The sequence below is a fragment of the Hippocampus zosterae genome, chromosome 13, assembly GCF_025434085.1.
Source record: "Hippocampus zosterae strain Florida chromosome 13, ASM2543408v3, whole genome shotgun sequence".
Lineage (NCBI taxonomy): Eukaryota > Metazoa > Chordata > Actinopteri > Syngnathiformes > Syngnathidae > Hippocampus > Hippocampus zosterae.
In genome coordinates this window covers 21,522,581-21,550,045 of record NC_067463.1, presented here as the reverse complement: position 1 = coordinate 21,550,045, position 27,465 = coordinate 21,522,581, and the positions used below count along the sequence as shown (strand labels likewise).

Here is a 27,465-nt window from a genome sequence, read left to right as displayed (position 1 = left end):
TGACTGCCATCTACAGGTCAGGTTGATTGTTGCATCAAGAAAGCGTTGCCACCGATTCCAAAATACTGTACTCAAAAACAAAAAGACGCGGCCTTTTTGTTGCGAGTCATTTATCAGTCTGATCTGGGAAACGTTATAATTGTTAAATTGTGTAAATGTAGATTTGTGATTGCCATGCTTACATCTTTTTTTTTAACCGGTGCTGGACTGTAACTTTAAAGCTTGTCGTGCGGTCCTTGTCGCGGCTTAGTGACGACACATTGATTTCCGGACACCTGCTGGTCAAGTTTGGCTCAGCGACACTAGTGGATTTTACCTAAATACTGTATTGCCTTTCTTTTCACAAAATAAACGCTAAAGAGGAAGAAGCGGCGTAATTGACTGTACAAGAATTTCTCACATGGATTCCACGCGGCAGACGAATTAAATATTGTCCACCACAAAGCCTAAAGCTACGGTGATTATTCCATTTCACTTTGAAGTTTTTAACTTGCTGTGAATCAAGTTGGTTAGCTACCGGTTTACCTCGAAGCTAAGTACTTGAAAGCAAGGCTAACTCGTTTGCTAACCTGGGTTTGTAGAGTACACTGTGTGGTGGGTTTTAGCTTGACTATTTGCGTGCTCGCTAATGTGTTTGTGTGTGTGTGTGTGCGGGGGGTGATAGTTAGCATCAGATGCGATACCAGACGTTAACAGGTAACATTAGCCAGTTTAACCCCCGCCCCACCCCTTCCACACACACACATGTACGCACGCACCATAATATTGTGTATTGCGTTTGTTTAAAACTTTTTAGGCGGTGAGGACAATGCTCACTGCTGAGAAGCAACATAACACCACACACTGGAGGGTGGTGGGGACGTTCGGAGGTTGCCATGGTGATTCCCGGGGCTCGGAGCCACTCATGTCCGCATTTGCACTAGTAGTTGTGCGGGCTTTCAACGTTCGTAGCCGCTCGCTTTGACGAGCCTTTGTGTTTAAGGTGCGCTCTCCTCGCGTATCTGTCTGTGACGCACAAGTGACGGTTATCAGAGCGTTTTTTAAATGCACGGGGTCAACTTTGAGGAGAAAGCTAGCCATGTAGCTCGGCCCGTGTGGAATCGGCGCCGAGGGCTCGTAGTTGAGACACAGAAAATAGTTATATGTAGTCCAGAGCGGGTTAAGAAACAAAACGTACCCGGATGCCCCCTCCCCCCATTTCAATGTCCATCCTGAACATTTTTGTTGTTTTGGGCTTTCAGCTTAGCGGGCAGTAACATGGCAACCGGAGGTGCACCTTTAGACGACAGCGCGGACGAGCTGCACAACTGGAGCGTCACCAACGCCAGCCTGGAGGACAGACTTAACAACATGGTAAACGACGCTAAATAGACACCCAAGTACTTAATTTTCCTGAGACAATAAAAAAGCTTATGACAGACTTTCTACTCAACCTCTGAATAGAAAGACAACAGAGGTTGAAAGTTGTAGGTGTATAATAATGATATACAAATTAGCTTAACATAAAAGCCATTAAAATGGTCACAGACCAAACTGTAGAGTCATGTAGCTTGGTGTGTGGCTGGCGCGTTTAAGGCAATTGCAAAAAAATGTAGATTTGTATTCATCTATCCTGTGAGGGAAATTGGATTGAAGTGAGGCCTATATCTTATGCCTCCTTGAATAGAGTCTGTAAAATTGGCGCATGGGAGTGAAGATGCAGCATTTACTCGCTTTTGCCTTTTACGCAGAACACAAGGAAGGTGAGATGTAGCCACAACTTAAATTGGCACATGAGCATCACAGAAGTACAGACATGTGTGCCTTTCAGCCAAGAACTCACCCAAGCGGGATATTGTGGTGTCCAAAGTGCATTTTCACCAGATAAACGTTAATATTTACAGATGTGTAATGAGCGAAAGAGTCTTGATTCCCTCTTAAACAATTTTTTTATTTGTACAAATCTATAAAATATATATTTGAAGGTGCTCTATAAATACTGTTGACTTAACTGTCACTGGCCCATGCCCCCCCCATTCACAATTTTTTTCGAACACAATACTGAAGAACAAAGTGTAACTTGGCTGAAATCTGAGTGTCACAAGTACAACTCCCCAACCCGCAATTTTTTATCAGACAAAGTAAATATTGGTAATCACTCATAACTTCTGTGATGGTTCAGGACTGGAGTGGCGCCCAGCAGAAAAAGGCAAACCGCTCGTCGGACAAAAACAAAAAAAAGCTGTCGGCTGCTTTGGTGGCGGAAGGCCGCCTGACCAACGACATTTCGCCCAGTTCTACCCCCTGGAGCGGCCGACGTAGGCCAGCGCACATGAAATACACCAGTCAGCTCTCGGTTCCGGACCAGGCGGAGCTGGACAAGATCCAGCAAAGGATCCACTTCTCCGATTTGGATGAGGTGAACATGAACTCTTTTGTTTCACATTTGTCTCGTAACGATGCACGTGACGTGAATGGAATTTCTCCAGAATTGCGAACGACATAGTTTCCGAAAACCTGCCGATTGAGAACAATAATCAAACATGAACTAATATTTGAGTCCAGTTTAGAGGGACCTTTAACTTCTTTTTATCCTCTCTCACAGAGCATCGGTAGTGATTCCCAGGGCCGCGTGACGGCCGCCAACAACCAGCGGCAGATCGCGGTGGAGAACAAGAAACCTTTCAACTTTGTCCCGCTGCACATCAACACCAACAAGAACAAGGAGCTGCTGCTGCTCCCGCCCGCCACCTCTACCCCTGCCACGCCCGTCGCCGTCAAGGAAACCAAGAAGCAGAGCGCGGCAGCGAGAGACGCCTTCACTCCCGGAGCTCCCACCAAGGAAGCGGCCGCGAGGCCAATACGTGGCAGCGCCGAAAGAGGGGCGGGTGCGGCGGCAAACACAGACTACGAGGAAGGACAAGACAGCGTTGTCAGCAGCCTGGTAAGACGTTGTTCTTGAATTCCAGGCAAATTTGCCCAAATATTAGCGACGCACTGGTACTGTGACGCCATACCCCAAAAATATGTATCGATACTTCACACCGATACCACTTTAGCAGCGTGACTGCTAACTTGCGGGCAATTGGTGTCGGGAGCCATGGCAGTTAGGCGACGGAGTGGCTCGCAAGCAAAACCCAATTGTTACGAGTGTTAAAAATTTGCACCATTTATTGTTTGAATGTTCAATTTAATCGGCCGTGTGTCTTGAATATTTTGGTCCAATTGTAAGTTGCACAACTGTTTTGGACATTGATGGTCTCACTGCATTAATGCAGTCGATGGCTGCGAACAGCTATAGGCGTAATGATTAATAGAGTCAATCAACAAGTTATTGATTAGTCTGGTTAAACGTTTATTTTATTTTATTTTTGTAAGCACAATGTTTTTAATCAGCGCTGCAATTCAACTTTGTAGATGAATCTTTTGCGTTGATTCCAAATCGGCCCTCGTTTGTTCTCTAGGATGTCAGGTTTTCATCATAATAAACGCAAAATAACAATATTGGAAGATGAAATGTAGTGTTATCAAATTAATCAGTAATAGTTTTGATCATCGATTCATACGTTTCGGGACCTTGTTTGATTTCAAATTTCCCAAGTCTTCCCAGTTTTCAACCTCACTTGAAAAGATTCTCACATTCCACAAAGGCGGACGTCTTTTGCCTGTTTTTGAATATGTTACAGACCAAACCGGTGACTGAATCCTAATTTTTGTTTGCACCCCCCCCACTTACTTGTAACTTAAAGTTAGATCCTGTTTTTTGTGTGAAAGAATGGCAATGAAAGCATGTTTAAAATGCGATTCATAAATAAAATAGTCAACGGCCTTAAATGCACCCCTAGTGATGGCGTCTATTTGATAAGATAAGATAAGATAAGATAAGATATCCTTTATTCGTCCCACACTGGGGAAATTTACAGCCTCCAGCAGCAAGAATGTATGTAGAAAGAGAAAAAAAACAACAAACATATTACTATATAGTACTATTTACAATTTTCCTTCACATCATTTAATTATTATTATTATTATTATTATGATATTTTTTATTCATCATTTGAGAATATAGCCAATTACCACTTTGTTCTTGACTACTGAGAAAGAGAAGTAGGGTGAAAGTGAGGCAGTCTGTATTTAGGGCAACTTATAAATACGCCGCTCTGGGTGCCCGCTGCAGTTTTGTGCCTCTCCTTGTGACTGCTGCCATTCCCTGCCCCCCCCTCTGGCTCTTTCATCCCGTTGCACTTTTTAACAGCACCGACTCCATTGGTTTTGCAGTTGGTCAGCAAGCTGGTGCAGATCCGCGAGTACATCGGCAAGGCCAGCTCCATGCGCGACGACCTGGTGGAGAAGAACGATGTGCCGGCCAACGTGGAGCGCCTCTCTCATCTCATCGAGCACCTCAAAGAGCAGGAGAAGTCCTACCTGCGGTTCCTGCAGAAAATGCTGGTGGGTCTTTTTTTTTTGGTGTCTGCTGTCTCTCTGCTTCTTTGTCTTAAATCCTACCCTCAAGGCAAGTCTCTGCGTTTATTAATTTGTCACCCGTGCTGATGGGACAGGCTCGGAAGAACGAGGAGGACGACGGCAGGACGCAAGATTCCGCCGTGGGTTCCGGCTCCTTGGTCGAGAGCACCTCGCTGAACGTCGACGCGAGACCTCCGGACGCATCGAACGCGCCGGTATGCCTCGCTTGAATGTCACCATCAAGTACTCCCGACGATCAAAGTGTTTGAGTTGTTGGGTAAACGCAACGCCATGTGCTTGCAGGGCGACTGGCCAAACGCATCCATGCGAGAGCAGAATGAGGAACTGGAGAACTTCCGGAAGCAGCACCTGCTGCTGAAGAAAATGCTGGAGCAGCAGGATCAGCTTCGGGCCCTGCAGGGCCGCCAAGAGGCCCTGCTGGCCATGCAGCAAAGCGCCGAGCAAGCGCTCGCAGTCATAGAGGACGCGGCGGGTGAGAGACCAACGAAACGCAAGACCCTCGGTGGCTCAGTCCCTGAAACTGAGTAATTGGCCGCTGCGCCCCCCAAAAAGGTTTCTAATTGCACAACATTTGGATTTTTGTCGTGTATTCCAGTTGTCACAGAAACCACGGGCAGCGTCTCCGGGCTGAGCATCACATCGGAGCTCAACGACGAGCTCAATGATTTGATCCAGCGCTTCCACAACCAACTGCGGGACTCTCGGGTATGTCAGATCTTAAGGGCACGCCAAAAAAAAAAAAAAAATGCTCCTCCTCCTTCAAATATGCTGTGCACAAACAGCAAAATCATAGAACTGAACAGATCTTCGAGCCCTGATTTGCGTCCCCACTCGTCTAAACTTGGAATTCTGATTAATATTTCTTGCCGCCTTTGATTGCTTGACATTGACGTCAAACTTTACCCTCTGGCTCACATTGTGAATGTCGAGACCAAACGTAGTAAACAGGCGAGCTATGTCATTTCACTTCAAAATTTTGGAGTCAACATCTCGGCCCATTGCAGTGTCGAATTGACACGTGGATTAACTTTAGCGATTAAGTCGGGCATCTACGTTGTGAGGAAAGGGGGGGAAAAAAACACTCTGAGCGCATCACAGCAGAATTTTTCTGCTCAGCGTTGGGCCGATGCCGACTTTTGACAGCAGGGGGAGAATTTCGTCGGCTTATAACTATTGACCACATTCATCAAACTCCAAATCGTCCCACCGTAGAGCAAGTCCGTGCCGGACAACCGTCGTCAAGCAGAGAGCCTCTCCCTCTCCAGAGAAGTGAGCTGGTCCCGTGCTCCCGGGGCGCTCGGCCCGCCTCAGCACAGGCCCGTACTGCACTCGGCCTCCGGGCCCCACGGCGGCCTCGATGGCGGGGGGGCGACGGCCGCAAGCGCCAAGCTCACCAAGCTCCAGGAGCTCCAAGACAAGAAAGAGACCATGGACAAAATCTTAGACGAACTGCACTCGCTCCGAGACCAGACGCTCAACAACAACTACTGTGAGCATTGAGGAAAAAAACAAAAAAAAACAACAACAAGAAAATAAATTTCGGATTAAGCTGCGTCACCGACGTGCCTTCTCTTTCAGGCGGCGCGTTGTCAACGCAGCGCAGCTTGAGCACGGGCGACTCTTCGGATTGTCCGTCTGCCAGCTGCTCAACCGGAGCCGCGGCTGCCGCGTCCTTTCATCCATTGCTCCCGCAACACGCGGACGCCGACAACTCCAACGACAAACTCAGGTCAACATACACCAAATAATCTGGACCTTTGTCTTTACGCTTTCTGTTAGGTCGCAGGGCAAAAACAAACAAAAAAAAAAGTATATGTTGTATAATTGGATAATATGAATGACTTTATTTTAAATGCGTTCATGCCGTACAGACTATTCTGAAAAAGTTGTATCGAAATAATTTTGTTGAATCTATTTTGTATTTTTGGTGAGGAGAGTTCTTTTCCAAAAGGACCCAAAAGCCCAATTTAAAACTTGGCGTCACCTGCTATGTCATTCGTTGTGCAACCCGTATAAATTTTGCCCAATATATTCAGACGGAACCAAAAAATTGTTTTCACTAGTTAACTGACGTGAGGGTGGGGCATTGTTTTTGATTTATTTTATTTGGTTGATTTTTATTTATTTTTTTTTGTCCGTTATGCACCATACAATGAAATGCAAAGTGTGAAATTTTATTTCTAAATAAATCAAATGAAATATTTGTCATCAAATGTACTTTAAATGTAGATGATATTTTTAAGTGATTTATAATTTTTGAATATCTTACTTTATTTCACTGGCCATTTGTTTAATTTAGACACAAAGGTCATGTAAAAAAAAAAAAACAGCATCCTTTCTACATAAAATCTGTCATGAAGCGTTAATATTCCAAACAAAAAAAATATTTGGACAATAGCAGACATTTTAATTATAACGGTACTTGTCACGAAACATGTATTTCCATTTGATGTGGCCCCCCCCCCCCCAATTAATTTTTTTATTTTTATTTTGCCCACTATCAGAAAGCTGAAGGAGGTTCACAAGCGCCTGAACGAGCTTCGGGAATTAGTGCAGTACTTTCAGCAGACGTCAGACATGATGGTGGACGCGGTTAATGAAAATGTGAAGGAGGACGAGGAGGAGGAGGATGACGAGGAGGAGGAGGCGGCGACGGAGGACAGCTCCATGCTGGAGGCCATGTTTGATTATGAGCAAGAGCGGCAGTCACCCACGAACATCAGGTGTGTGCCTAATTGCAGATCATCTAATTAAGTACACGGGTTCCATACTTTCTTTGTGTGTCACAAGACATTTTGTACTCGTCGGACTTGAATGTCACACGAGAGAACGGTGTGAAATTACACGGCTCTCCGTCCTTCGGTTTGCGTGCGCAGGAACCCGCAGCGCAGTGCAAACTGGGGCGACTCGAGCAGCCTCGCGAACCGCTGCAGCGTCTCAAGTAGCGCCACAACCAACGCCAACAATCGCGACAGTCGACTCAACAGTGAGATCAACAACCAGTCAGCGGTCAACCTCCGCAGCTTTCATATGCCCTCAGCCATTGGTACGCTCGCTCGCTCGCTCACTCGCACGCACGTAGCAACCTCCGTCTAACCTCGACGCCGCACTCGATCCCTTTCTGGCTCCTCCACCCCCTGCAGAGTGCCAGTACAACAGGGACACGGCCTACAATTGGGCGAAGGATGAGGACGGGCTCAATAATGACGGCGGAGGCGCCGGTGCCCAACCCGGTTGCCCGGGCGACGGGGCGTCGGGCTCCGGGTCGGGCAGCAGCCTGGCCAGTGAAGCTGGCTTCTCCCAGGAGCTTCGCCAGCAGAAATCCGAGCAGAAGCTACGCCGGCTGCAGGAGCTGGTTGCCATGGTCCAGGTGGGGGAATATTACAAACTTCCACTGTCTTCCTCCTTCCCAGCTGACATCCATCGCGTGGAGCATAAAAAGCAAAAAAAAAATAAGTCTGTTCCAAAACAGTGATGAGGATTTGTGCATGCGGTGCATGCAGCAGACACATTGCCAAAACCCAAATATCCCGCAATCCGAGCATCAGCTATTTATTAGTCAAATTTATTAGTTAAATTTGTTTTAAGGGAATTGTGTTTTACAAAAATGTGTCCAGAGCGACGACACGGACACAACAGCCAACGAGGACGAAACTTTGCACCAACAACAGCAGAATAACACTCGAGTTACTATGGGGGGCCCACCGCCAGCCGCCAGACCCCAACAGGATCCCCGGGGACCAGACGCCGCTCTGTACAGCAAGGCCAGGTATGCGTTTTGAAGGATTTGAAATCCCAGCGCCACCTGGGCTTTGATCGAACTCCTTTCTCTTTGATGCGACTTGACGACAGGGAAAAGATCTACAAAGAGAAGCTTCGTCAGCAGAAGCAGGCACTCAAGCAGCTCCACGAGGAGCGTCAGATGCTCGGTGAGATCCAGGGCAAGATCCAGGACCTCCAGTTGACGTGTCCTGACCTGCAGGTACACTGGACAAAAAGGGACACATTTTTTGTGGTACATCTAGATCAGGGGTGTCCAAACTTTTTCCTAGGGGGCCAGATTTTATGTGGTAAAATGTCGGGGGGGGCCGACCTTGGCTGACATTCTTTACATTGAACAACAATATTGTTCAACAAATTTTAGTAAGCCAGTCTGTTTCACATTTCCATTTTTATTTTAATTTCAACAATCTTAAGAATTTCTTTTGGTTCATTTGAAACAGGTATATCACATGCAACTGCTTATTCACTTGACTTTTTCTTAAACGGAAGTCTCCTGAGTGCAAATTGATTGATTTGAAACATAAAATGTATCACCATGACTTTTCAATAGTCACAAAACCTTTGACTCGAACAACAGGGAAATGAACAAGCAATACACATATCCACAACTGCAAGGATCAATTGAAATATGACATATCAGTCAATATAAACACGCGAGTGATGCCCTCTAGTGTCTAAATGCTATTACTCATTTAGCCACTAGAGGGAAGCAGTACTCTATGAAACATCACTCACCAGTCTACGAGACCTCAGTCAATGCAACACGTGTTCCATTGCGCCCAACCTGCGGGCCAGACGGCACTGATTTTATGACAGGGGCCAAGGGCCGGATGAAATTCGACCGCGGGCCGAATTTGGCCCCCGGGCCGGACTTTGGACATGCCTGATCTAGATAAAGCATTTATTGCAGAACCTCCAGCTCTATCATGGAATTAATTTTTTTTTCCTTTTAATAATAATAATACATTTTATTTATAAGCGCCTTTCAAGACACCCAAGGACTTTTAGTCACTGTCCACCTCTCTATCTGGTTTTAGAGCCAGGAAATAACCAGCCAATCGTGAGTTCTCATAAGCTAATTTAGTGTCGCTCAACAGCCTCAAGGGCCTGCCTCTTATCAAGGCATTCACAAGTCTGAGATAATCCATGGAAGGACCCCCGAATAATTCCCGTACTTCACACCCATATAGCGTATTGCTTGTTGATGATCAAATATGAACGAAAGTCATATATGGAAATGATTCCATACATACGTGGTTGCTACTGTACTTTGGGCATATCTGGAGCATCCACCTCCGTGATAAGCGAGTGATTACTATGAGCAGAGCGCTGATGAAATGGACTTGACACCGCTGCCTTACAGAAATCATCTTTTCCCACCGAAACTCTTTTCCGAATGCTACATTTTAAATTTTTTTTTACTCCTCCAGTCCTCACTGTCCAGCCAAGCGAGCGAGCAGGGTTTAATCTGGAATCTTCCGGCAGCGGCGTCGACTCCAGCTGTCGCGCAGCCTTCCTCCTCCTCGTCGGCGGCAAAAGGCAGCCCGACCGTGCTCAATCCCACCGCTCCCGAAGCCGCCGCGACTTCGGTCCCCGACAACGAGGTGGCCACACATAAACACACAAACCCAGAAGCCCGCCCCGGGTGAAAAGATGCGCGTTTTCCAACCGGAGTTTGCTCTTTGTCGTCGCGTCGCCAGCAGCTGTGGTCGGAGATGCGTCGCCACCAGGTGGCGCGGGAGGAGCTGCGGCAGCGGCGGAAGCACTTGGAGTCCCTGATGGCCGAACATCAGAGGCGCCGCGGCCTCGTCGGCTCACTCTGTGGCGCTGACGAGCAAGCGGCTCCCTCGCAGCTCGCCGCTAGTCGGGACGAAAGGTATCAAGCCGTTCTCGGGCCGGGGGGGATTTCGTCCGTAAATGTAACGACATTAATAGAGAGGTACAAGTGTTGCCTTCTTAGGAATCCTGTCATGATCTTTCGAGACATTTCATGCTGTTGCATTGTTGTTTGCATACATGTTTTCACTCCATCCATCCATCCATCCATCCATCCATCCATCATCTACCGCTTATCCGGGGCCGGGTCGCGGGGGCAACAGCTTTAGCAGGGAAGCCCGGACTTCCCTCTCCCTAGCTACTTCTTCCAGCTCTCCCCGGGGGATCCCGAGTCGTTCTCAGGCAAGCTGGGTGACGTAGTCTCTCCAGCGTGTCCTGGGTCTTCCTCGGGGTCTCCTCCCGGTGGGACATGACCGGAACACCTCACCAGGGAGGCGCTCAGGAGGCATCCGAATCAGATGCCCAAGCCACCTCATCTGGCTCCTCTCGAGGCAGAAAAAAAAAAACGGGAATGTTTGTGATTTTTATTGCCATTTCCCAGCCTTAAGCCACCTATTATTTGCCTTTTGCTGATGTAATCAGGACAATGGCCACCTGGGGCTCCACCCCCTGCAACCTGGACGAGGAGGAAGATGGCGACTATCGCTCTGAGCGCAGCGTGGAGGAAGAGGACCGCTCGGAGAGCAGCTCTGCGGACGACGGCAGCATCTTCCCCACCGGCATGACTCAGCCCCTCTACAAGAAGAAGAACCAAGAATGGTCAGTCTGAAGACCATCGTGTATTACATTTTTTTGGGGGGGGGGGGCGAGTAGGGAGAAGGCTAAAACGACATTTATTTCCCGTTACGTTTTATCTCAAAAGACTTGGACTTTGACAACATTTGCTCTTTCTCACGTCTACGTCGTCAGTAGCCCCAAGCCTCCACCAGCCGTTTCCTCCGTGCACGAGTCCCCTTATGTCAAACCGAAGACCAAGCAGCCACAGCCGCAGCCGCCACCCCCCAGAAGTTGGAACCCGTCCGCGAGTCAGCCCGCGAACGGCAGACGTCAGGAGAACCTCTGCTGGGCCTCCGAGGTCTCGGTGGCCGAGGGCTCCACCCACTGGCAGGAGCAGATCGGCCAGCTGCAGAGGCAGCTGGACTTCAGCACCAACATGTGTCAGACTCTGCTGCAGGATCAACAGGTGGCCGATTTGGATTACGCTTGTCGGCGAACGCCGCGCCTGGGAAAATAAATGACGACTCGGTCTGCCCTTTCCCCACCCCACCCCCAAGATGCTTTCATACATGCTGCAAAGCGTGATGGCGGGCTCGTACGGCGCCTTGCCCAGCAACCTGACGTCCCCGCAGGTCCACCTGGTCATGCACCAGCTCAACCAGTGTTACACGCAGCTGGCTTGGCAGCAAACCAACGTGCAAAGGTGAAAAGCATTCAGCTTTAGATCCGGTCAGGATGGAGCGTCTTTTTTTACACTGTTGCGCTGGTTCTAGACTGAAGCAGGTCCTGAATGAGCTCCTGCAGCAGCAGCATCAGGAGGCACAACAGCAAAAACAGCAACACCCCCACCAGCCGTCGCCTTCAGCTGCAGGTTAGCACACGGCTTAGCAAGTGCCTTTTCCTCCATCTTGACAATACGGTAGTAGCCAAGGCCGCTTCTCCTTCGCTTACTGGCCGGTTGGAAAATGCTTCTAGATGAACACAATCATGATAAATGTATTTGTTTCTGCAATCTTTAAAAAAAGAGACATTAAATCGGTGTTTCACATCCAAAGACACAAAAATCTGTCAATGTTCTCACTGAAAATGAGGTGTTGAGTTGAAGTGAGACTTTTGATAAATAATTAGTCCCGGATTTACAGTGGTTCCTCGACTTGCGAACGTGTCTTCATATGACATTTTCAAGTTACGAAACGCCTCAACAGGAAAATATTGCCATTTCGAGACATTGAGACATTTCGAAATATTAAAAAAGGTAAAAAAAAAATACAGCATGGGCTGCTACTCGCAGCTCCCGAGTTTCCTGAACGCAACATACTTCTAGCTGCGTTGCCATTGGCTACTACCGAGCATCTTCCTGGCATCCCATTGGCTAAGAGGGACCATCTATGTGTGTAGATAATGTGTGTCCAAAACGCAAGTCATAAATCACTTCTGAAACAGAACGTGGACTCTGTTTGACTCTTTTATTTACATTATGCACAACTTTCATTTATTGTGCGATAATCTTAACTCTAAACGCATATTTTTTTATGCATTTTTATGCTTCATAGAACATTTGTGTCTGAATTTTGGGGGGGCTTGGAATGGATTAGGGCATTTACATTGGAAAACACGTCTACTTGGAAAATTTTCTAGTTAAGAAATTTCTTCCAGTGGTTGATTGGGGATTAGAGCAGATGCCACGACGGCATTTCTTAGTTGGTGATGGCACCGTCAAATGCTGTTTGGAGCTTTGAGATGGCGCACGGTCAAGTAGCTTGCCACGACACACGAGAACCCGTATTGTTTTGTGTTTTGTGTTATTGTAAAGTGTCCTTGGGTGTCTTGAAAGGCGCTTATAAATAAAATGTATTATTATTATTATAAGAAGGCACGCTCAGTCGGCTAGTTGATAGCCGTCCTATTTACAAACGTGCGCAATAGCCGCCGAAGGAACGGAACTTTTTTTTTCATCGACAGATGTGAGGAAAATCGGCACTTGGTTTCCGAAAACTCCTCACCAAAGTGATTTTTTTGTCTTTCCCCTCTGACGACTTGGCAGGATTTAGCCTGTTTCCTCTCTTCCCTGCCGCCATGAGCCACTTCCCTCAGGGCGCGGCGAGTGCTCATCACGCGAGTCCGGAGCAGCAGAAGCGGCCCTCGGACCCCAACGCCTCCATCAAAACGGAGTCCATGACTTCACCTCCTCCGCTCCAGCGCTCACCTCTTAACGTCATGGCTGACAGACGGTGGGTCTCCCCCTTTTTTTCGGCGTGGCCACGTTGCAGGGCGTTGTTCATTGTTTTGCGTTGACTTCCTTTTCAGACCCGCGGGCCGCTCCAACAATTCCTTCCCAAACAACAGCGTCCCGCACCATCCGCCTCCGACGGGGGAGCGCCGCCCGTCCTTCTCCCCTCCCTCGTTCACCCCGCCGCAGCGGCGCCGCAGCCCTCGGAACGAGTGCGAGCGGGCGTCGGAGGCCAGTTTTAGCAGCTTGCCCGACCGCGCCGATCCCACCACCGTCACCAAGACCTTCAAAACGGGGCGCAAGGCCTCCGCCCAGGCCAACCTGGCCTCCCGCAGCAAAAGCCGACGCAGGCGGGGCAAAGGGCACAACAAGAACAACGAAGGTACACAAGATGTTCCTTTTTTTTTTCTTTGCATATCGCCAGAGGTGGCAAAAGTCCCTTCAAAGTCAACATGAAATGTAAAAAATCATGATTGACTCGGAAATGTTCTGAATTAATATTAAAAAAAAATGCTAGTCATTAAAAGTGTCACACTCAAAATGTTGCCCTTTTAAAAAAAAAATTCCATCGTTATTTTTCTGTGGATAAGAAAAAAAATATGTTGCGTCCTTTAATTTTTTTTTTTTTTAATTAATCATGAGGTGGCTGTCATTGGCTTTTCTGATATTAACATGTGTACTCATAGGCTTGCGCAATCTGAGTAAGAGAAAATATTCGGTGAATGATCCAATTCCGGGAATTGCTTTTTTTTTCAGATTGGATCAATTCAAAAATTTTCCGCGCCACAAGCGTTATGAAGTGCAGTCCGTGGACCGGTGGTTGCAAACCGCTGCTATTTGTCCTTTTGTTAAAAAAAAATAAAAAACTACAAATTCAAAAATAACTGAACAGCCGTAAGAAAATGGAAAGCAGATAAGCAGAAAAATCTCCCCAGGCGCAGTCATACTTGGCCATACTTAGTTGCCGCCCCTCCTCAGGTCTGGAGAGCGACAGCCTGAGCAGCACGGCGGACTTTGACCAAGAGAGGCCCGAGTCTTCTCGCCACCACGACCAGCACCTGCTGGACAAACTCACGCAGGAGAAACTGGACAGCAAAAGCAAACCGGGCAACAGACGGGACGACATCTCCTCCGGTACGCCCTCAAACCACCCACTTCTGCACCCGCCAACTCTGCTTTTTGCTTGCTAGTCGAGTGCTTTCATCATAACGGCTTTTAACGGCTTCCGTTTTCCTTTTTTTTTTTTTGTCACCGCCGCCTTTTTGATTTTTGAGTTGACTGTTAATCTATCCTACTGTGACAGCCTATGCTTGGAGAACACCCTTCCTCTCTAACAGAATTGCATGCACAGAAGCAGCAGGTAAACTCACCACGCAAGCCCCCCCACCCCCACCCCACCCTGATTTTACTTTCTCCATCCTCACCGCACCCACCAACACCTTCACGGATGCGCACATGCCGCACGCGGTGTCTGCACTGTTTGATGTTCTCGGTCGAAATACGCAGACAAATGTGTCAAATGTCTCCCCCGGGGGGGGGGGGAAATAAATAAATAAACCCCCGCAGACGCGAGCAGCGACTTCTCGTTGTTCGAGGCGCTCAGGGAGACCATCTACTCGGAGGTGGCCACGCTGATCTCCCAGAATGAGTCGCGGCCTCACTTTCTCATCGAGCTCTTCCACGAGCTGCAGCTGCTCAACACGGACTACCTGAGGCAGAGGGCGCTCTATTCCCTGCAGGTTGGTATCCGATGCACAATGATTTCTCTCCCAACGGGGGGCGGGGGGGGTCTCTCTCAAGCAAAGTACCCGCTCGGTCAACTTTGGCCCCCCGTGTCGTCCGTCGTGCCTCCCCCGCAGGACTTGGTGAGCAGACACCTGGCGGAGAAGAGCGCCTCCCAGGAGATGCCTCCGCTGGGCGCCGCCGCGTCCTGGGCCGCCGGGGGCTCGCAATCTGAGCTGACGCCCAGCGAGAGCTCCACCGCCAGCGATGTGGTAAAAAGACACGCCCTTTCGCCCTTTTCCGTCCGCCTAAGGCAGGGGCTCGGCAACCCAAAATGTTGAAGGAGCCATATTGGACAGAAAAAAAACAAACAAAAGCCTTGTCATGAAGGCAACGCGCGCCAGATGTATTTATATTCACCTACGATCAAAATACAATACAATACATGCTGATTTATAATCAATAATTTATCTCATCTCATCTTCCGTACCGCTTGATCCTCACTAGGGTCGCGGGGGGTGCTGGAGCCTATCCCAGCCGTCTCCGGGCAGTAGGCGGGGGGGACACCCTGAATCGGTTGCCAGCCAATCGCAGGGCACACAGAAACGAACAACCATTCGCACTCACACTCACACCTAGGGACAATTTAGAGCGTCCAATCAGCCTGCATGTTTTTGGAATGTGGGAGGAAACCGGAGCACCCGGAGAAAACCCACGCAGGCCCGGGGAGAACATGCAAACTCCACACAGGGAGGCCGGAGCTGGAATCGAACCCGGTACCTCTGCACTGTGAAGCCAACGTGCTAACCACTGGACTACCGGGCCGCTTCAATAATTTCTATTAAATAATTTATATTAATGACCAAGTTGGCTACAAATAGGATATTTTTCCCTGCACTGCGTCCCGCCGAGCAACATTTTTTTGACCAAAGAAATACTTTTCTACACATTTTTTACAGCATTTGAAAAAAAATTAAGAATGTTGGTGTCATGCTTTTCCTCCCACGTAAACCAGATGAAAACGACAAATATATTTCCCTCTCCCATCTTTTCCCATTTTCAAATATTTTTGAAAATGCTTCGGAGAGCCACTAGGGTGGCGCTATGGAGCCGCGGGTTGCCGACTTTCGTTTGTTGTTCTGTTGGTGTTCTGCTAATTGGGAGCCAGGCCGATGGTGTACAAATAATTCCTAGGTTTCGGAAAATGATAGATGAAGCGCCTCGGTTTCTATTTGAAGAACAGTCGGCGCTTGGAATGCTGAATGTATTTGGTATTTTTTTTTAGGAATTGGTGGGGAAGAAGAGAGATGACATTGAGTCCGTGGGGAATGACAGCACCTTGTCGTCGACCACCCTGGATCCGTTTTCCAAGGACGATCTGGGTATGTCGAGAGCAAACGGTCCAGATCATACACACAAAGAACAAAAATTGACCCCCCCCCAACCACGTACTTGAAAAACATTCATATATGGGGGGATAAAAATAATCTTGTGACACATTGCGCATGTATTTAAACACGGAAATGTGTGCAAATACAAACTTTACCGTTGCTATCTTGATATCCAAGTTTGATTCGTCCCATGAACTTATTTTGGTCGCCGAACGATGGCTCGGGTTTCTCAAACGCAACAACGGTCGCCTCTCAAGGCACCGCTGTACAAAAAAATCAACCGTCGGTGCAAACGCTTTGAAACGGCTGTCCATAAAATGACATGAGGAAGTGTGAGAAATGGAGAAATTCCCCCCCCCCAAAAAAAGATACATTCAAAATTGAAAGATGACACGCGATGTAATCGTAAATAAAAGGAACAAAAAAAGTGAAATACAGCTGAACTGAATTTTGGCACCACTTTGTCATCACCACTTTGAGAATCACGGTTTTCAATTATTTACATCATCAGGAGCTGTTTAAAAAAAAAAAAGATAATAATTATAATAATCACAACCCCAGTGAATATGATCTGAAAATTCCTCTGACAACTAAAACGCATTTCACAGAAAGAAAAAAAAACTGCGTTAAAGTAATGGCGCCGTAGGTGTTTACTGGTTATAAAAATGTTTTTTAAAAACGTGTCATGTTTGACTGCCAAGGCAACACGGTGATCCACTTGGACAAAGCTTTAACCCGGATGCGGCAATACGAGCGCGTGAAGCACAAAGTGGACGCGAGCGCCGCCGCCGCCGCCGCCGACTCGGACCTCCGCGATGCCGAAGCCGCCGCTGCCGCAGCCTCGGCCGCTGCCCCTCCAGAAGCCGCGGACGGTATGCAACCACGTCGTCGTCGCCGCCCTCCTGTCAGGATTTCCGTTTTCCGAATGATTCCACTCTTGTTTGTGAGCAGGCGGCGGCGGCGGCGGTGGCGGCGCCTCTGGTGACGTGCGCTCCCCTCAGATCGACACCTCGCAGCTCAACCGGCAAATCAAGGAGATCATGAGCCAAGTTATTCCTTTCCTCAAGGTAGCACCGCAATGATGTATTTGCGCTTTCCACATCAACGTCGTGCGGGTGCCCGCAAGTGTTATCGCGCTTCATTCTTTACGTTATCAAAGGAGGCGCCGTAATTCTGTCACTTGGGTCACATGATCATTTAAACAGTCGCGATTATCCTTATAGAATCATCCATCCATTCATCTATTTTCTGAACCACTTTATCCTCACAACGGAGGATGCTGCAGCCTATCCCGGCTGTCTTCGGGCATAAGGGGGCGGGGCCAACACCCTGAACCGGTTGCCAGCCAATCGCAGGGCACACAGAGACGAACAACCAATCCGCCCTCACACTCGCACCGAGGACCAATTTAGAGTGTTCAATCAGCCTGCCATGCACGTTTTTGGAATGTGGGAGGGAACCGGAATACCCGGAGAAAAGCCACGCGGGCCCGGGAAGAACATGCTACGAAGAACGTGCTAACCACCGGATCACCGGCTCCGCCCCCTTTTTTGGATAACTGAGGGGGGAAAAAAAAAAGATACTCCAATAAATGTTGGTAACTTGACAGAAATACGCGCAAAGCGGTTTGACGTCAAAACCAAGCGCGACTTTGAAATCCCATCGAGAAACCCCCCCCCAAAAAAGTGAATCTCTCGTGGCTCTCTTTTTGCGTAGGAGAAGATGCACGAGGCGTGCACGCCGCAGCTGCTGAGCAGTTTGCGCCGCCAAGTCCTGGCGCTCACTCGGCAGAACGACGACAGCAAAGAGTTTGTGCGCTTCTTCCACCGGCAGCTCGGCGCCATCCTGCAGGTAACGGCGGAGTCATTTCCGGGGAGGGACGCCCCCCCCTCCCCCATTAAAACAAGGACTCGATTCGGCAACTTTCACGTCACCTCAAAAAAAAAATGACTGAGCAACAAATAGTGATTTTATTTTGCTCCTCTCTCTCCTGAGGAAAGAAATTTAATCTGCGCTGTATGTTGCACATTTGACAATAAAGTTTCCTAGAACTCAGCATTGCATAATCGTCAAGTCATCAGCTGTCCGAGAAAGCAAATTCTCCAAACTTAAGCAATGAAAAAAAAAACAAAACGGTTGTTTAATTTCAACCCGATCAAAGACGGTCTCTCTTGATTTCCAAATCCCGCCTTTGCGATATGCGCCCTTGACAACAAAGCGCGCGACCTTTTTTGCTAGGATTCCCTGGGCCGCTTCGTTGGCCAAACCCTGAAGGACTGCGGCGAAGACCTGCTGGTGGAGGTCTCGGACATCCTCTTCAACGAGCTGGCCTTTTTCCGACTCATGCAGGATTTGGACCACGGCATCGCCGCCTCCCCGGAAGCGGGACGCATCGCGGAGAAGGCCCAACGTCCTCCTGATGCCGAGCAAACTTTGAAGGTGATGGGTTTTTTTTTTTTTTTTTGTCCTCCAAAAAATTGGCGGCCATTTTCATTCACGGAATTTCATTGACTCCAAATTAGGGCGGCGCAGCACTCGAAGTGAATGCCTCAGCATCCCCCGACGAAGACACGGTTTGTCCTTTTTGATTGTCTCGCCCCCTTTTTTTTTTTTTTTTCGCCCCCACTGTGCCTCATTTTCCCCCTTTACAGGATCGAGACGAAACCAAGCAGGAGGTTCCTTCTCTCTTGCCGACTGACACCAAAAGCGAAGATGAAGATGGCGAAGAGGCTGATGGGCAGGCGATGCCGCCATCCATCAGTAAGTGAAACGCGAGTGTTCAACTCTCGGGTTTTCCCGAGGGAGGAGACCCAAATAAAAACGGGACGTGCGTAATTCCTCCAACCCGCTGTACCTCTCCGACGTGTCTTCCGTGAAGGGCTCTCCGAAGCAGAGAGCCGGGCGCTCAACAACTACGGCAGCGGCGAGGACGAGAACGATGACGACGGCGGGCGGGAGCCGGACGAGTTTGAGGCGGCCCCCGTGGACGTGCTGACGTCACTGCAGGTCACGGCGGAGCCGCAGGTGGCTTTGCGACACCCCCCCCCCACCCCTCTTGAGTCGGCTTCCTAGCAGGCGGTGTGTAACCTCTCCTTGCATCCTTCCGCAGGCTCAATCGGCCGAGGAAACAAAAGAAAGTGACTTGGAGCCGGCCAACGATGACGACGGCGACGACGGTGGGTGCTCCTCCTTTTAACACCATCAGTCAAACACGACTTTACTAATAGAATTTTGTTTGCAATAAAAATACACATAGCCCTGATAACGACAACGAAAGCCGTGTCGTGAATATTGGCTCGCAAACACCATTTTCATCATCATAATTTGCTTCTGTTTTCATCCCAACCGACTGCCGAAGATGTAGACACACTTTTGTTTTATTGACTCGGATCGGTCGGAATGTTTTTAATTTTAATTTTTTTTGGGGGGGGGGCACTCCGACATTATCCTAATATGACAAACGATTTCTGTTTTCAATCGCAAAACAAAAAAAAAAAAACGAAACGGTTTCTTTTATAACTGCCTATTGCATTGTACTAATATTCTAAAAATAAATTGCGTGGCTATAGACTTGACACTCAATATGTTGTTTTTTTTTTAATCACTACGCTGCTCTTTAGGATAGGAAAAAAAAACTTTATTAGTCTCGCAATGGAGAAATTCCCAATTCACAGCAGCGAATTTTGGAAAGGAAGGACGACAAAATATAGGAGCTGCTGGACAGACTCTTGTCACGTTACTCAACATTATTGACTGTCACGGACGTTTATATTCGGCATGTGGTCATGAGCACGTCTGCATGTCAGACATTGAGGAAGAAGTTGCCCCCCCCCTCCCCTGTTTCATCATCTCCCCATTTTCCATCTCTTTCCCCACCAAACAGTCGAGAGCAGCAAGTTGCCAGTTCCGGCTTCGATTGAAGATGAACCCGCCGAGACGGCGAGTTACCACTCCAATGAAGACGAGGACCCGGACGACGTCACGGCCGCCGCTCCAGAGGAGAACATCAAAAGCGCCGAAGTTCACGCGCCTCTTAAAGACTCAAACGCCGCCAGCACCCCCGACACGGAATCCCCCGTCATGATCAGCGTGGAAGTAAGTACAAAGAAATGTGATGTGGTGTAAAATTACTTGAGTTTTAAAAAAAAATTGTGCTTTTTGGGTGCAATTTGACTGCTTGTTATCAAGTTCTCGTAGGCTGAAATGTGGACGTTTTCCAGCACGCACAGATGACGGCACGACGAGAGCCAATCAACTGTTGTGTCATTGGATTGCAGGAAGCCGCCTCGGGCAACAGTAGCCAGAGGACGTCGGACGAGGACGATTTTGTCCGGGTGGACGATCTCCCGTTGCAGCTGCCCGTCGCCAGCCAGGTAAAAGCAGCAAAATGTGATTTGAAATCCACCCGATTTAATCGACGGCCTGACCGACAGGAGGCGCTGCAGAAAAGGATCGTGGATGAGCAGCAGACCAACGACCTGCGCGTGGAAATCCTCAGTGGCAACGCAGAAACACCGCCGGGGCTTGTGGGAAACGGCGGCCACCTGAAGGAACCAGGTTGGATTTCGGCTCTTTCGTTCCCTTTTGCACGTAACCCGCAATCGAAATTCAGATGGAACCCAAATCATCGCTCCCCATTGAAATAAATGGATCGCTGTGAAATCGGTGATTTTTTTTTTTTTCTCGTTTCAGAATCTTCCGAATGAGCCGTGACGTGAACAGTCGCCCAATGAGCTTGTGTGTCGGGTTTTGCACCGTCTTCCGTTTGAGGTCATTTTAACGATAATGTTAGTCGTACCTTTAAGTTGTATTGCACACGCATAAGTTTGTAGTTTTTCCTTCCATAGTGTGTTGGGTTGTGGGTCGGAGTTTAATGTCAACAAGTTCGAAACCCATCTGAACATTTTTCAGTCATTAGTTTGGAGCGTGAATTGGAAGGGTTCCTGCTCTCTCTTTATGCAACTCAGAAACACTTGATTGGCTTTCTTTTTGTGTTCAACTGTAAACTGATTTTCCATGTTCACGTCAATGTCAGGACTGTTAGTTTTCAATAAATGGGGGTGTTTTAACCAAAGAAGCGGACTTGCAAATTTTCACTTATTTTCCGTGCACTTGTGAACTATATTATGCAAAAAAAAAAAATTAGTAAAAAAAATCACAGGAGGAAAAAAACTTGGAATTTTACAAGAGTTGTCATATTTGAGGACAAACATTTTTTCTTTAGTGTAAGCAAGTCACTTTAACAAAAACTATTGCAGAAAATATTTCCTTTCAATAACACCAAAAACAACCCAAACATTTAAAATTTAAACGCTAGTAAATTTGCAAACGGTAGCAAAATCGAATATTCTAATAAAACTTCCAAGCAAAATCTTTTTTTTCCTACATGCCAATATGTTGTCAAATACCTTGATCGAGATGAACCTTCCATCAAATTCTTTGGGTGCAATTTTAATCAGTGATTTGTCCAACGACCGGCAACCCGAGGCCAAGGACTTGACTCCGAGGCCAAGGCAAAGGACCGCCCTTCGGCCTCGCGGAACACATCACTGATTTTAATCAAGCATTTCCTAACTTGTCCAAGTACGAATTAAAATCTGTTACATTCTGGTATTTTTTAAAAGTGGAAAGAAAAACAAAGTACAGTCACCATTGCTGGCAGTGTTTGATTTAATAATAGTCAGTATCAAGCTGAGAGTAGTAGATCAGTAGAAAATTATCTGTAAAAGGCCCAATTAATTTTAAATTCTGATGGGCCATCTCGTGCTTCAAGTGGAAACAAAACAATTGTCAGGATTACTTCCCTGCACTTGTAACTAAGCAGACCTGTTAAAACATTTAAAAACATTGAGGAGCACTAATTGACACACTGTACACACATTAGAATTGATCAAGGCTAATAATAGTCAAAACGACCACGCTTGGGCAAATACTTGCATTCACTTCCGTGTACGGTTACATTTGTCAAACCGTTCGCTGCCACCAACAAATCTAAAGACATTGGGGGGTGAACTGTGCTCTGAGCGCGCGGTGATTCAAACCGTTCAGAAACTCCAGAGTGTTGTTCAAAATGTGCCGTTGGGTTATTCGAAATGCAGTAGTGAGCTCATTCTAGGTTCAGTACTTATACAGTCACGGAAGATAAAATTCTGCGGGATGTGAAATTGGAGTCGCCCTCTCAAACGGCTGGCAGTGAATGAATGAAATACCAGTTTCCATTGGCTGGGACGTTCGGGGGGGCGGGGCGTAGCCGGACGCCAGTGTGGCGGCGTCTTCACCAGGGCATGCAGGGGTTGGGGCAGTCGCGGACGTACGACTCCAGCGTGCCCGACGACACTTCCATCAGCGCGGTATACGTCGTCAACTGTTTGTGCGTCAAAAACGGGAGAAAAATGAGCAGGGCGGCGGATTGGTGAGACACGCTCCAAAATGAAAAGTTGTCACCCCTCACCTTGTTGAGGACGGGCTTCGTGGAGAGCACGTCGTATAGCGTTTTCAGCGACACGTTCTGTCAAACGGCAAGAGTCACATGACTGTCACGTAACCATGACAACAGAAATACGACATTGTAAAAAATTGGGTCAACCCGAGGTCAAAGGTCCAAATTCATGATTGTGTAAGATTTTTTTTTTTTAAAAAAAGGCAAATTTGTGTGACGCTTTTGTCCTCACGGCGCGTGTCGTTCGGTTCATGCACTCGATGGCGGGTGTGCGGCGGTCGTCCAGGAAGAGCGGCTCCTTCCAGTGGTCGTAGTTTGTCTCCAGCACAAACCAGCGGCCCAGCTTCAGATCGATCCTCCAAAGAGAGAGAGAGAGGGAGGGAAAAAGAAGAAGAAGAAGAAAAAAAGGCTTGACACAAGGCTTAAGTTGTTTTTTTGGGCTAATCAGGTGACAAACGCAATTGTCCAGTCATGTGCTTTGTGCAGTTATTCGTTGAGCAATAAAACATTTCACAAGAGCCAAAAGGACTAAAGAGCAATTTGCTTCTCCTTTCGGCTTCGAGCTCAAGTTGTGCGTTGACCTCCACCAAGCACATTCGACGAGCTGACCGGACCTTTGGTTGAAATCAAAAGAAAATATTGCTGAAAAATAAAATCAAAGTAAAAACAAAATCAAGATGAGATCAAGATGAGAACGGCATCAGTTTGTAGGAATAAAAGTGGCTTCTGTTCAAGAAATGAGTTCGGGGGATTTTTTTTCCAGAAAAACAAAAAAAATCTAAAGCAAATTAAAAGTTCATACTTTTGTGTGAATAAAGAATTTCTTCAATCATTTGGTTCAATTTTTTTTCCTTTTAGAAAATAAAAATAGCATTTCTTCAAAAATTAAGGAACCCCCCCCCAAGAATGAATATCTATTGAAATAAAAATACAAAACTAAACAAAATATTAAGACCAAAAAAAGTTGTCTTTTTCACAAATAGTGGCATAACTGAGTCCCGATAAAATAAAATAAATATCATGTAAAAATATTATAATTATATTAATAAAATATAAATATTATTATAATATTAAAGAAACTCAATATTATAAATATTAAGTTTCTTTTTTTTTAATTCTTGTTTTTAAATGAATATAGTAGCATTTATTGAAGAAGCTGATTGGAATTTTTCCGAGACAAAAACAAAATAAATTCAAAATCTCCAAAGTGCGAGTCATTTCGAAAAGGAGAAGGGGGGGGCGACTTACTCGAGGATATCCAGACTGGTGAGTCTGGATCTGGTGATGATGCAACCTTGCCCCGTGCTGTTTCCTCCCAGGATGAAGTAGGCGGGCGCCAGAAGCTTCGTCTGAGCCAAACGAAACTTTGCCTCATCGTAGCTACGTCGCAAGTCGGAGAGAACGACACGCAACAGTCGTCTTAGGAAATGGCTACAACGGTCGGCAAAATTGTGCGCTTCAAACCAAACCAGCAGATTAATTACATTAATTACAATTAATCAAAACGATTAAATTAATTAATTGATTCAAAAAAACCTGGTTGCATTTTCCAGTACGGAGCGAGTGAGGAAGCTCATCCAGACACCATCCCGCTTTCCAAAGATCCACTCCAGGATGCCTACACGCGTTTCAGAGTCAAAAAGTCGGAGTTTCAACAAACAACACGAGTCGGAATCCTTCGCCCAAAAAAGCGACTGACCGATGTAGCCTCCGTCCAGACTGAAGCGTTCGTTCATGGTGAGGCTGAACCTGTTCTGAGAAAGGAGACGACATGAAATCATTTACAGGTTATATGAAAAGTCTGCACACCCCTGCTCAGATGTCAGTTTTGTGTGTATGTGTGTGTGTGTGTGTGTGTGTGTGTGTGTGTGCAGGCATGTTGAGTAAAGCTTACCGGCTTGAGTCCGGTCAGCATGCCGACGTAACCGGCAAAGCTGCTGGACTTGAAGACGGTGCGGTTGTTCCTCTTGAAGTTCACATTGATCACTAAAGACCTCAGCTGCTCACTCATGACCCAAGACTTGTTCTTCACATCCCATCTGACACACACACACACACACACACACACACACACACACACACACACGCACACACACACACGAATTTTGACACGAGCTGCAGTAGAGAGCAAAAAGTGTGAAGTTGGTGCAGTACCGAATTTCGACAGAAGCTGCAGTAGGGAGCAAAAAGGAGTGTGAATTGCCGGCGAAAAATTGTCAACATGGACACATTCTGGGGACTTTTGGGGAAAAGCACAGGGTACCCGTTTTGGACACTTTGGAGTTGATTTAGAGGGCGTCAAAGTGAGGACCGGGCAAAATGTCCTCACTTCGTCAAAATTCGTCCCCACTCTGTTGGTTAAAAACTCATGCCGGTCCTCACAATGTCATGAGTACAAGAACACACACACACACACACACAGATTTGACTCACGTCTAAACGCCACAGGAGACATTTTGGCTCGAGCATCGCGTGCAAATGATCCCCCCCCCCCCCCCCCCCCCCCCCACAGTCACAGGTTGCTAGGCATATTTTGTTGGGCACAATTATTGACACTCAATATGAATATTTTTTAACATTTCTGTTAACGCAAAGTGCCATTCATGAACTCTTTACTGCTACTTAGCCAACAGCAGAGAACTACAGGGGGGGTGGGGGGGAGTCTGAACCCTAGCAGAGGAAAAAGTAACACCGGGAGTACCCCCCCCACCCCCCCCACACACACCCATTGGAAAACAGGCAGCGCTCTTACCCCATGAACAAACCAAAGTCCAAGTTGCGACCATGCAGGAGGTTTCCTGTTAACACACAAAAAAAAAGTATTTGGCTCAAATTTGGTGACACAATTGTTTGACATATGCATTTTTTTAAAAAAAATATCGAAACTGACCTTTCGTGTCCTCCGCAACCACCGAAGTGCACACCGTAAACACCTCGTAGAAGATGTTAAAGAGGACCACCTCACCTACAAAAATGAACAGGAAAGGAAATCTGCGGTACATGAGATGCTTAAAGAGGGGGGGCGGGGGGTGGTGCTACATCTAATAATGACATAATACAAAAACCCTATGAGGAAAAAGGTCATAAAGCGACGAGAATTTGTTTTTAATTATCCTGCAGGGAGAAAAAAAAAAGTCATACATATCCTTACATTGTACAAGAAAAAGGTCCCCCAAAAATTATTGCAATCCTACAGGGGAAAAAAAAAAAAGAATGCTATGAGGAAAAAAAAAATGGAATAATTTCCCCCCAAATTGTCAATAAAAAATTATTGCATTTTTTGTAAACAGACGTGACCGCTTACCGAGAGGAACTCCCGAGGCGGCCGCGATTCCTTTCATTTCGTCACCAAACGGATACGGGAGCGAGTTGACCATCAGCGGCTGCCCGCGCAAACATCAAAACAGATTAAGATTAAAAACGACATGCACAGAATTTCATTTATTGGGGGGGGGGGGGGGGGGGGCAAAGGGGAGTTCCTCACCAGAGTGACATCCACCAGCATGACAAGCTTCCCGCCGGGAACAAAAGCGTTGGCCAAGTCTCGCACGGCTTGGATCATGTTCACCAACTTGGATGCAAACATCACATTGACACACAGGTGGAAGTCCACAATAATCCTCAAAATATTTCAATAATAAAAAAATGATGGTGATCGTCGAGGAAAAAGATTGCACCTCTGCCCTTTTGTCAGTGATGACGGCTGTCCACCGGTCCTTGGGCGGCAAGTCCAGGTCCACCGTGTACCAGCTCACGGCGCCTTTAAACCTGAATTTCAATTGGGCATTCATGTAACATGTAAAAAAATGTAACATGTAACAAAACACATGTGAATAATGGCACACTTGAAATTCTTAAATCCACTGTAGTTCAATGACACATTTTTCTTAGATGTAGCTTCTTGTTATAATACATCTGAAAAGGAAAAAAACCCCTCATACGTCAATGTCAGATTTTATTTTCTTATTTTCTTTGTGGTAGTTTTATTTCCAAAAGGTGTGCTGCCTTCAGGTGCAGTCTGGAAATAATATTAGCTTCATTGTTCTCTCCCATTCTGTGTATGCGTCGACGCGACACCAGAACGTTGAATTTTCGCAACCTTAGAATATTGTGGTTTAAAAAAACATTTAAACTACGTTTTTCTTGTCTAATTTGCACAAACGGGGGGCAATCTTGAAGCGTTGTGCTGAACGAGGTGCACGTGAAAGCACGACAGCCCAACCATAACAAAACACAAGCACGGCACGGCAATGTGACTTACGTGGGCCCGCTCGGAGGATACATCCCCGTCCGACAGTCTTCTGTATACTGTAAATAAATACATTACAGAGGAAATCGAATTATTCCAAGAGTTAGGTTTCAAGTGACACCGTTTCTTCACACTTCGTCAACGAGACAGGGAATGTTACTTACCGGCGGTACAAACTGTGACGACGTAGCCGCGCACAAAGCAGTCAAAATAAAAAGAAAGCGGGCCATCTTGTTGATACCTGCCAACTGAAGACAAATGTTTTAAAATGACTCCAGAGTGGGGCTGCTTCTGTTGATCGTGACACGGAAAGCCGACTTACGTTCCACCGGGGGGGGGGGGGGGGGGGGGAGCGCTCCCATGTCAATAAATGTGAATTAACGTTTTCTTGCGCAATATGACGGGAAAAAGACGAGTGCAGTTGCTCTTAATAATTATCCAAACAAGTTAAATTCTGTCGATTTAAATATTAAACTGTCATTTTCGTTAAGAAATATTTTGGATGTTACATAACCCCCTATCAATGGTTTCTTCCACGCGGAAGAGTGTCGGGGTTGCTTTGGTTTATTTTGCGGTTGCGACACCCACAGGGGTAACCAATGTCAATAAATGTGATTAAATACTACTAAATTAG

General features: G+C 47.0%; 2 protein-coding genes across 4 annotated transcripts; one reads left to right on the top strand and one right to left on the bottom strand.

Annotated features, from left to right (window-relative positions):
- Positions 1–235: 235 nt before the first annotated feature.
- pcm1 (pericentriolar material 1) lies at positions 236–21,194 on the top strand. Of its 3 annotated transcripts, XM_052085178.1 has the most exons (40): positions 238–457; positions 1,242–1,353; positions 2,162–2,398; positions 2,585–2,923; positions 4,258–4,428; positions 4,539–4,658; positions 4,747–4,936; positions 5,060–5,169; positions 5,677–5,953; positions 6,043–6,193; positions 6,969–7,187; positions 7,341–7,510; positions 7,608–7,834; positions 8,082–8,233; positions 8,317–8,446; positions 9,678–9,851; positions 9,948–10,123; positions 10,666–10,842; positions 10,993–11,266; positions 11,358–11,503; positions 11,574–11,671; positions 12,845–13,031; positions 13,108–13,412; positions 14,009–14,164; positions 14,334–14,390; positions 14,597–14,769; positions 14,890–15,024; positions 16,038–16,134; positions 16,845–17,015; positions 17,095–17,210; positions 17,860–17,994; positions 18,382–18,582; positions 18,666–18,716; positions 18,795–18,903; positions 19,022–19,167; positions 19,253–19,319; positions 20,027–20,238; positions 20,421–20,516; positions 20,577–20,700; positions 20,836–21,194. In XM_052085178.1, exons 2-40 carry the CDS (start codon positions 1,258–1,260, stop codon positions 20,847–20,849), a joined length of 6,186 nt encoding a protein of 2,061 aa, XP_051941138.1. In that variant the 5' UTR covers positions 238–457; positions 1,242–1,257; the 3' UTR covers positions 20,850–21,194. The 3 variants fall into 3 exon arrangements, 1 of the variants encoding a protein (XP_051941138.1); XR_007966357.1 differs by lacking the exons at positions 18,382–18,582; positions 18,666–18,716; positions 18,795–18,903; ... (4 more) ...; positions 20,577–20,700; positions 20,836–21,194 and having other exon boundaries at positions 236–457; positions 9,951–10,123; positions 16,845–17,210; XR_007966358.1 differs by lacking the exons at positions 14,334–14,390; positions 18,382–18,582; positions 18,666–18,716; ... (5 more) ...; positions 20,577–20,700; positions 20,836–21,194 and having other exon boundaries at positions 236–457; positions 16,845–17,210.
- Positions 21,195–21,795: 601 nt separating this feature from the next.
- asah1b (N-acylsphingosine amidohydrolase (acid ceramidase) 1b) lies at positions 21,796–27,251 on the bottom strand. Its single transcript, XM_052085180.1, has 14 exons — positions 26,996–27,251; positions 26,844–26,890; positions 26,260–26,350; positions 26,067–26,153; positions 25,887–25,965; positions 25,473–25,547; positions 25,335–25,380; positions 24,477–24,621; positions 24,282–24,336; positions 24,119–24,200; positions 23,831–23,962; positions 22,815–22,938; positions 22,595–22,651; positions 21,796–22,507 (listed from the first exon to the last, which is right to left on the bottom strand). The coding sequence occupies exons 1-14, from the start codon at positions 27,059–27,061 to the stop codon at positions 22,418–22,420; spliced, it is 1,176 nt and encodes a 391-aa protein (XP_051941140.1). The 5' UTR covers positions 27,062–27,251; the 3' UTR covers positions 21,796–22,417.
- Positions 27,252–27,465: the final 214 nt, after the last annotated feature.